Source organism: Mangifera indica, chromosome 18 (genome assembly GCF_011075055.1).
Source record: "Mangifera indica cultivar Alphonso chromosome 18, CATAS_Mindica_2.1, whole genome shotgun sequence".
In the NCBI taxonomy this organism is placed as follows: domain Eukaryota; kingdom Viridiplantae; phylum Streptophyta; class Magnoliopsida; order Sapindales; family Anacardiaceae; genus Mangifera; species Mangifera indica.
In genome coordinates this window covers 4,288,681-4,299,127 of record NC_058154.1, presented here as the reverse complement: position 1 = coordinate 4,299,127, position 10,447 = coordinate 4,288,681, and the positions used below count along the sequence as shown (strand labels likewise).

General features: G+C 32.6%; 1 protein-coding gene across 3 annotated transcripts; it reads right to left on the bottom strand.

Annotated features, from left to right (window-relative positions):
• Nucleotides 1-1,165: 1,165 nt before the first annotated feature.
• Nucleotides 1,166-9,204, bottom strand: LOC123202188 (phosphoinositide phosphatase SAC8). Of its 3 annotated transcripts, XM_044618012.1 has the most exons (21): nucleotides 8,912-8,968; nucleotides 8,430-8,504; nucleotides 8,201-8,250; nucleotides 7,971-8,098; nucleotides 7,775-7,866; nucleotides 7,582-7,639; nucleotides 7,173-7,229; nucleotides 6,967-7,000; nucleotides 6,729-6,809; nucleotides 6,523-6,629; nucleotides 4,157-4,243; nucleotides 3,986-4,063; nucleotides 3,622-3,686; nucleotides 2,900-2,998; nucleotides 2,696-2,795; nucleotides 2,442-2,550; nucleotides 2,266-2,338; nucleotides 2,081-2,174; nucleotides 1,847-1,933; nucleotides 1,591-1,657; nucleotides 1,166-1,492 (listed from the first exon to the last, which is right to left on the bottom strand). In XM_044618012.1, exons 4-21 carry the CDS (start codon nucleotides 8,025-8,027, stop codon nucleotides 1,365-1,367), a joined length of 1,473 nt encoding a protein of 490 aa, XP_044473947.1. In that variant the 5' UTR covers nucleotides 8,028-8,098; nucleotides 8,201-8,250; nucleotides 8,430-8,504; nucleotides 8,912-8,968; the 3' UTR covers nucleotides 1,166-1,364. The 3 variants fall into 3 exon arrangements, 2 of the variants coding, with proteins under 2 accessions (XP_044473947.1, XP_044473946.1); XM_044618011.1 differs by lacking the exon at nucleotides 8,201-8,250 and having other exon boundaries at nucleotides 8,912-9,197; XR_006498939.1 differs by lacking the exons at nucleotides 2,442-2,550; nucleotides 8,201-8,250 and having other exon boundaries at nucleotides 1,283-1,492; nucleotides 8,912-9,204.
• Nucleotides 9,205-10,447: the final 1,243 nt, after the last annotated feature.

The following is a 10,447-nucleotide window of genomic DNA, read 5'->3' as shown; positions in this document are numbered from 1 at the left end:
CATAGTCGAGGTCTGTTTCGACATTTCTCAAATCGACAATTTTGGGACACATATCTAGGGTTGAACCCTAACCAAATTGGCTCAAATTCGAAAATTGGTTCAACTCAAATTCTTTTAATTCAAATTTGAGTAAAGAAGTTTGATTTATTTTGAAATCAAACCAAACTCAAGCTAGAGAGAGTTTAACTCAATTTCACTCACAAACTGAATAATTAACTTGATTTAGTTTAAATTTGACTTATCCCTTGATTAGAATTATATTAAGTAATTATTAAACTATATCGTTTTGTTAATTAATTACAAATTTTAACCATAAATCTAAATTATATATCCAAACTATGCATTCAAACTACAAATTTAAACCAAATTCGAATCGAATATTTTTCTTTGAACCACTTTTAATATTGGCTCGACAAACTCGAGTCAAGTTGTTTTTCATTTAAGCCAAACTCAAATTTGAACCGAATTTGAGTAAAGAAGTTTGATTTCTTTTGAAATCAAACCGAACTCAAGCTAGAGAGAGTTTGATTCGATTTCACTCACAATTTGAATAATTAACTTGATTTGGTCTAAATTTAACTTATTGCTTGATTAGAATTATATTAAATAATTATTAAACTACATCGTTTTGTTAATGAATTACAAATTTTACCATAAATCTGAATTATATATTCAAACTACAAATTCAAACCAAACTCAAATTAAATATATTTTTTTGAACCACTCTTAATATTAGCCCGACAAACTTGAGTCAAATTGTTTTTCATTTAAGCCGAACTCAAACCAAGAAATGTTAGTACTCAAGTCAGTTCTCACACACTCCTAAAAACATCTCGGGCTGAACAGGCATAAGAAACATCATGACATCCACACCGACCCTACCATGATCCATAGTTGCATTCAACACATACCCCCACCAGACTTCATGGGCTGCCAAAGAACCACAGATTACAAACTTACCGTCACGCTTCTCGCACAGCCATCCGATAGCTATTCCTGCACTCAGGATTGTGCTTAACCATGCTCAATCCTCGTGCTTCGATGGGTATGGGTCTCTGTATATTCCTTACCTTTTTTCGACTGTACCTGTTTCAACAGAGCCCATCCATTCGTTTGACAGTTATAAATATATACATTTTAAGTTTAGAATAATAAAAACTAGTGATATCCAAATGTTGATAGCCTTAGTAACTGTGCTGACAGCATTCGAACACAAAGGAATTTCTCAGTTTAAGATTCATAAAAAAATAAATTAAAGAGTTACGTTAAATAAACTCAGTGCTGTTTCAAAACACTATGAATGCTATGCTGGATGCTACTATACAACTTTCTCAACTTTACAAAAGTTGAAGGCCTAGAATAATCTAACGCAGCCCGCACAATCGAGGTCTAGAACAGAACTGGCTTCCATTAGCTTTCACCACTGCCAACACACCAGCAGTCACTCCGGCCCAAACCACAGTGGACAGGTACTGCTGTGCATTTCTCCCCACTTTTAAAGAAACAAGGATCAAAATTTTACTTCTAGGCAAAGAAATAGAAATCAATATCGCCAATATATTAAGCATACTTCCAAACAGAAAGATTTACCTTGCTGGACTGATATAGACGATGCTGTCAATCCTCCAATTACCAAAGCTGATGCCACTGGCAGATACTGCAACATGAATCACGGTCTTGAATGAGGCAACTTAAGAAACTTTTTGTTCTAATTTTCATTAGTCTTTAGAAGGTTTTTTGTTGACAAAAACTGAATTTTGATTGTCACAAATATTTTTTTGTGGTACTGTGGGAATTAATAATGTTTTTTATAACATGGATAGTACCATAAGGCATTGATACATACAGAGAATGATTCAAACCCATTAAGCTGGAACGGTGAAGGATTACTTCTGTTGACGGTATAGTGGCCACTTATAAGATCCAATGCATCCTGGAAAACATAAAAGACAAATGAAAGGAATTCATTCTTCAAATGTTTCACTTCAGACTGGAAGTCCTCGCTCCCTTTCATTTAATGAGCAGTATGTTATGATTAAAAAAAAAAAAATTAAAAAGAAGATATGAAGAGATGGCTTGCCTGCCGAACTCCATCATGGAAATTATTCAAATAGTATCTTGAAATAGCAGTCATTCCATCCCTAATTAGTCCAGATAAGGTCTGTTTTCCATATCTGCAGTATCAGAAGTACAAATTGGATCACAAATTGGGACACATATAGACAGACAAATGATTCTTAAAACATATCACCATATTATATTTACCTAACCAGGTCTCCTTTCATTGCATAAGTCCCAGCATATTCGAGGCTTATCTCATCACCATGCTCAGCCCACACTGATGCAAGTTAGATGTCAGTTTTCAGTGACACGTAGAGATCATCATGAATTCAACTACTAAGGAAGAAAGATTGAAACAATAATATAAAAATACAGCATACGTGCTCTGAATTTCATATATTCTTCATTAAACAAAGAAATGCACTCAGTGGGAGTTAGCACCCCAATCCTTTGCAACTGTAAACTTAAAGACTTCTGGGCCAGGTAACTCTGTATATAAATTTGAAAACAGAGAAAGGAAAAGCAGTATGTCCTTAGATTTAGAGCATATTTTCCCTTAAAAAAAGAATGCTCACAGTTTAGCATGAACATATTGCACTAATAAAGGAAAATTACACTTGTACTTTTTGCATACCTGCGTAACATTTGTTCGATCAAGGCAATCAATACAATTAGATCTAACGACTCCTTTCTGCTCCTGTATTATGTTCCCTTCTGCGTCTACGAGAAGGTATCTGCTCAGTTGGAATAGTAATGGTTAAAAAAAAGTACCATGGATAAATAGCATGTATCATTATTCAAAAAAGTTCATATACAAAATTTTATTTGCTTTAATTACCCTTGCTTTTCAAATTCCTCCAAGATCTGATCATAAAGAATGTATAGATTATCAAAATTTGAGTTGCCACAGATATGATGGAAATCGAACGAAACATATCTGCAATAGATGCATACAAATAGTTAATAGACCAAAGTTTTATGAAGTAGCAAAGGCCCTTGAACATTTATCAAAATGTAGAATTGCAGTCCACAAAATGCCTGTCCTAGATAATGAGTGCAAAATTGAAATGACTCTATAAGGATTTTCTTTTATTAATTTATTTTTTGAGAAAATTAGATGGACTCTTGATTCCTTAACAGCTAACCTCCGATAGGCTACTAAACGTACAAAACCTATCCACTGCATACTGTGGTTCAGATTTTTAAGCCTCATCCTAACTTTGCATTGTTAATGTTATTATCCAATATACCAAGTTCCTAAATGTAACCCCAAGCACCTGCAGTGGACAAAAGACAGACAAACAAGGTGAATAGATTACCAAAAATGCAGAACAAGATGATATCACTATCAAGAAGACTAGATGAAAGCTGAATTAAAAAAGAAACGTTACTCTAGAGAGAAGTGAAAGATAACTAATACTATTCTTCACTAGACAAATAAAAATTTATTTTTTAATGACAACAAAGTAGGTCAAGATGGTTTTTAAAGAGTTAATCAAAAAGTAGCAAATCAAGCATTATTGTTGCCATGGCATGATATAACGAAATGTAAAATATTACCTCACTTTTGGAAGCTTTTGCATTTCAGCTGCGTATGCTGCACTTAACTGACCTTCATCACCATGCTGCAATTGTAGAATAAATAATGGTGAATTGTATAAGTTTGAATTGTCAGCAGACACATTTTCCTTGTGAAACAAAACTTCAAAGTTGTGTAGATAGACCACAGTAAACAATTCATAAATTAGCAGATGCCATTTAAAACTGTCAAAGATATTATGCTCATAAGAAAATCACAAAGGAAACTCTTGGCTCCAACCTAGCCCAATTTTCTGCATTGCTAATTGGCCAAAAAAGAAACTGCTGACACAAGATGAGATATTTTTGCTTTAAGGTTAAAGACAACAGAGAAGAAATTTCTTACCTTGTCAGTTAAGTCTACTGCTATAACTTCTCCATAACTTTGGAATAGGTCAGAGAAATGCCGCTCCACAATTTTTAGCTGGATATAACATGATAAATACATGAACACACATGGAAAACATCACTTTACATCTAACTATTAGTAGCACCATATTTGGGGGTGAAACTTTACCGTCTCCTCATGATTAATAATTTTAAGCTGTGGCTTATAGCTCAAATCAACAATTTGCTCCCACAGCAGAGGAATTGAGCCACGAATCTGAAACAGAAGAAAAATTAACAAGTAAACCAATAATATAGGCATTAAAAGAGAAATTATTTCTTTCCCATTTACTGGATGAAAAAACCTTTAACATTGTTGGAGAGATGACAGATGGTGTGGAACTCTAGTCAGAATATGAAGCAACAAGAAAAATGTTGAGTTAAAAATTATATGACTCATTTATCAGAATCAGGACTGTGTTAAAGTACTGACGGGTCATGTTCCAAAAGATGGCAGTATTTAAGGTTAACGGCCATAAATATCAAACAAAGAAAGTGTATCCTAACTGAAGAGATCTTCATTTATGAAATTAAAAAAGAGAAAGACAAAAGAATTTCAAATAATGAATATGCAAGCTCATCTCCTAACATTTATGTACTACCTACTGCATATCTATAACAATCATTCTGGTTGAAGTAAGTAGTTCTAATGATATAATATAAGTACACAATTTGTTCTTGTGAGCTAGCGAGGGAATAACAAATAAAACAAGGACCGTTTAGACACTCAATACAGCATCAAAAGGCACATAAAAACTTCCCAGAGAGAGTTTCTGTCATATACAGCATTATTTAAAGAAAGCTGTCAGTGAAATAATACAAAATAAGCCTACAAATAAATTCCTCAATTTAGATTGCATCCTGTTAGGATTTAATCAAATAATAGCGATAATTATAATAAAAATAATATTAATATTAATTAATAAAATAATTGATTTGAATAAATTGTTTGATCAGGATAAAATATTTAAGTTTAGAATAAGATTTGTTAACAAATTTAAGATTAAAATAAAATAAAAGATTTGGATAAATATTTGAATTTGAAAGATATAGTTATTATAAATAAAGCTGATTGGATTGAAAGAAGGGAGAAGTTAGCATCTCTTGTTGCCAACAATATTATTATATAAAATTGGACCGAGCAATAAGAGAATAGAACAAATCGATGTTATATTGGATGACAATGGGAGTTGGTTGTGGTTTCAAAATTGAAGTCTCGAGATATGTCAAAGAAAGTAATATGTCTCCGTTGTGAAGGCAAACTCAAGTTTGATCACGACTGTAAATTCAAATGACTAGCAGTGTTACTTGTTAACCAGGATGGATCTGATGATGATATCATTCTGATAGGGAGTGATAAGAAGCAAAAGAGGAGAGAAGTCAATCTGTTGGATAAGAGTGGAACTGATTTTGTTGAAATGGGGGTTTTTGACAAAAAAGCAGTAGATTTTGATAACTAGACTAGATGGTGAAATCGATAGATTTCAACAACTTTGGTCATGAATTGATAGGTTCCGATGAATTTACAAAGCTAACGATGGATAACAAATTTTGGGGGTAATCCGACTGATTTTGATGAAAAATTGGTTATTTCCAATGAAACCCAATCACTAGAAATGGTTCATTCGCTTAAACTTCTAGCATTAGGGATGAAGGTAGAGTACGTTAAAGAAGGACGTACAAGTTTGAATTTATTTATCGGTAGTGGCAATTGGAATAATAGCAAAATAGGAGGATTTTTTTCAAAACTTCTGGTATTAGGGATGAAGGTAGAATATATTAAAGGAGGACGTATAGGTTTGAATTTATTTATTAGTAGTGGCAATTGGATAATAGCAAAATAGGAGTTTTTTCAAATTGAGTAGAAAGAAATGTAAAATAAAAAAAAGATATTTTCCAATTTTGCCCACCTTGAGGAAAAGGTGTATTTCAAAGGGGCAAGGAATGTTGAGATTTAATCAAATAATCATGATAATTATAATAAAAATAATATTAATTAATAAAATATTTAATTTGAATAAATTGTTTGATTAGGACAAAACATTTAAATTTAGAATAAGATTAGATAATAAATTTAAGATTAGGATAAAATAAAAGATTTGGATAAATATTGGAATTTGTTGAATTTGAAAGATAGATATGGGTATTATAAATAGAGCTGATTGAAGAGAGGGGAAAAACATTGTTATTTGGGTATTTGCATTGCCTAATTAGAAGGCTATGGCCTTTGGAAGGAGTTCACATTTTGTTACGAACAATATTTATTTCAATATTAAATAAAATTTTAGTTGGGTTCCTATGGCATCCTATAAAGAATTAAAGGACACAGAATGCTTTGTAAAAAAATTCAGTTCTGCAGTAATATTGGGTGTTTGATGCATAACATGTTAGACAACATACGCCTTGAGTTGGGATGATAATTGATCTTATTAACTAGCTACACCAATCTTAAAACATACAATCATTTTCTAAACTACCATTAGACGCAGTTGATACCTGCAATAATGAGGATCTGAAATCTTCAACTTCTAGCAGTTGCTCAGTTTCAATAAAATTGGCAGTGTCACCTTCAAAATTAGCTCCTCTTCTCCACATTCGTGTCCCTAAGTCACCATATTACCATATAAAGATCATATAGATCGAAACTACTCCGACATTGCAGCATCAATAACTATGAGAATCAATCATTTATAGTAATGCACCTAAACGCCGATTACACCTCCTTGAAACCAATGTTATTGCAGCAGGTGAATCCTTTAGCTTTAACTGAGCAGCCCCAAAGCTTGAAACTTGGTTAAGTGAACAAAATAAAGATAGAATAACAATGGATTTTTTTCTTCACTTCTAAGTTCAAGTAAACTCATGAAAACACACAATCACACCCACATATACATACAAATGTTAAATGAAAATCATGAGGAATCAAAGGCTTAAGGATATTTCCTTGTAAAAGAGGCATGATAAATCCATCAAGCTGCCACCAGAAGAAAAACATTGTATTAGAAGAAATGTAATTCATTAAGAATCCTAGTTGAAGAATTGACAAGGAGATCCATCCTCTCCTTCTTACCAAAAATCCCCTCAGACAAACAAAGAGAAGTACAAGCGGAAAGCTAACCTATAATCTAAGCAAAATGAATTCTAACCTTGTACTCGATAAGTTCCTCCAATAGGTTTCTGTTCCAAACAAATCGAGGGTCAGCCTGGAATATGAACAGAAAATTGGTAATCAAAATTATCAACAATTATTAATTAACTGTAAGATACACTATTTTCTTCTGTACTAATAACTTATTCTAACAAATACAGAGTTCAGAAAACATTAAAATGCTACCTCTTAATACAAATCTTTGAAAACTAACATTTGTAAGGAATAAGCAATAAAAATATATATATATTTAAAAAAAAAAAAAAACAGCATCCTTAACTTAAAGTAACACCATTATAGTTAATGTGCAAAAATTGAAGTAGCATCACAATGATTTATCAAATGAACAAAATACGAATTATTTTCTGGTAAAAACTTGTCTATCCAAACTATGTTTGTAAGCAAACCTGCTTCCAAGTTGGTTTAGCTATCCACCCTTCTGCTAACTTACATCTCCTCTGTAAGCTGGACCACACAAGTAAATGCATCTTATAAATAACAGTTTTAACATGTGAACATAGAAATGCACCTAAACTGCAGATGATTATGCTAACAATAGGAAAATACTTAAAAAGCATGGTTCAAGATAAAAGGATTTACTTCAGTGTTATATCTGTGTCATATGAATAATACAATCCAGGGGTTGCTTCCACTATTTTCAATAGATTCATGAAGTGAGCCTCGTCCTTTTTCTACACAGGCATATAACACTAAGATTAGGAGTAAAACAACAAATATCAATCATCTGAAGACATGCCTACTAAAATCTTTTGAGACCAAAAGAAACAAACCTTACCTCTTGATCATTTGAATTCTTCAAAGCCTCATTGCAAGACAGGAACTTCATAGACATTACTCTATAAACTGGGAAACCAACGTAAGTTCCAACTTCCTTCCGTGAAGTAATTACTAGTACATATTTTCCTGCACTCGTGCAGAAAATTAGACTTAGAAACCTTATCTAACAACAAAAGAGCATGTAAGATATGATCACTGTCTTTTTTTCTCATTGACTACAATGCTTACAAAGACGCTGAAGGCAGTTAACTTATTATGCAAGTTTAGGCCATGGGATACTGCAAAATTCAAGTACAAAATACAATTAAAAGTGTAAAAAAAATGACAAAAAGGCTGCATAGAGTAGTTATACCGGCATACCAATCAATTTGTACAAAAGCAACATTTCAATCAGGGCACTTGAAACGGTATGCAATTAAATGAATAGAATATTTAATATTATTTGGAGCAACAATACCAGCTAGCAGTCGAATTGTTCCCACCACCCCATATATCGTAGTGGTTTGGCAAGGGCTTCCAGAACAAGTATCATCTGTATAAAAATGCAATTAAGTTCCCAAGTTAAGGAAGCCAATTAAAAAAAAACAAAAGTCAGATATTCTTCATACGATGTCAATAACGATAGCCTATGTAAATTAACTAATTTGACCAAGCAAAAATATTCAATTTTCACAAGTTGCTAAATTATCTCGAATTCAACTGCTCATCCTAAACATGAATTTCAAAATAAGATAAGCTTCCTATAGATTCCATTATCAGAAAACACATCTCAACAATGTTAGATAATTGTATTAATTTCACACGAGCTTTAAATATTTGACTATTCTCTGACTGAAGCTTAATTTCTAGGAATTTCATTTTCTATTCCCTCGTTATATAGGAAACCAAACAAAAATTTGCTTAAATTATATCACGAAAAAAAAAAAAAAAAACTGTTACCTTTTAGCAGCTGAATATTTCCATCACTCCGGTCAATTGAGAAGCCTTGATTAGGAGACTCGAGAGATTTTATCACGTACTTATCCTTAAATTCCAGCAATTCCAGGTGCTCATAGAGCCTGAATTTACCAGAAGAGGAAGATGATTCAGACTCCATACCTCGTAATCGGTTCAGAATAAATCAGCACGAAAAAGATGTGAATTCAATTTTTCTTCTTCATTGATTTAAGCAGGAAAAGAAATGAAGGCAAGTCACAACAACTAATCAACCTAATGGGTAGGCTTGGTATGGTTAATTATAAGGCCAAATTATACTTCCCACCCAAGGTGTAATGTAACCCAACCAACAGCTGCAAACTTTCAAAAACCCAAAGACCACTTATGAGCTAATTTTTATTGAAATTTTTAGATATAGTTAGGGATAAAATTGTTATTTTAACAATAGTATCAAAAAAACATGTAATTCATTAATTTTTCATCCCTAAATTTAAAAAACTAATATTTCACCCCTAGTAAAGTTTTCTAGTTTTGAAAAATGGTAGTCCCCCCCCCCCCCCCCCTCAAAACCTTTCCTCTCCTCTCTGGCGACATCTTTAGCCATCAGTGACCTCCACAAAACTCTCTAACCCATCTTCAGCCGCCAACTTGGTCTGGATTCATTGGGATTAGACGAATCCAAACGAAGCATCGGCCAAACGAAGATTGTCTGGTCGATGCTTCATTTGAATGATAAAGGCATCATCAAACAACAAAGGCATTGCTAGACGATGTTTTCGTCATCCAAACTATCTAGATTCATTTAATCTAGATGAATTCAGACCAAAGTAGTGGCTGGAGATGGGTTAAAGAGTTTCGTGGAGGTCACTAGTGGCTGGAGATATCAAATAAGAGAAGTGGAAAGAAAACCCTAGGTTTTTTTTTGGGGGGGGGGATGTGACTTTTCAAAACTAAAAAACTTTAACTATGGGTAAAATTGTTAGTTTTTAAAACTTAGGGGTGAAAATTAATGAATTATATATATATATATATATATATATATATATATATATATATTTAATATTATTATTAAAATGACGATTTTACTTTTAACCCTAACTAAAAATTTTAACAAAAATTGGATCATGGGTGGGACTTTAGATTTTTGAAAGTTAGTAGGTATTAGTTCTAGATTTCACTATACCTTGTGTGGGAAATAGTCGTTTGGCCTAATTACAATAATTCACAAGGCCAAAGAACCATTTCTCACCCAAGTTTTAATATAAATGCAAATGTACATCCGCAGAGTTAAAAACACAAAGTCTCACTTATCACTCAACTTCTATTAAAACTTTTTATTAAGATAAAAGGTAAAACCCTCATTTTGCCAATCATATTAAAAAAATTATAATTTTTCCTATTTTTCTCCTTAGGTTTTGAAAACTGACAGTTCATCTTATTTTCAAAACTTTTCCAGTTTTGAAAAGTAGTTTTTCCCCTTAAATCTCTAGGTTTCTATTTTCCCACCGACCACCATCTCTAGCAATGGCAAAGAAGAAG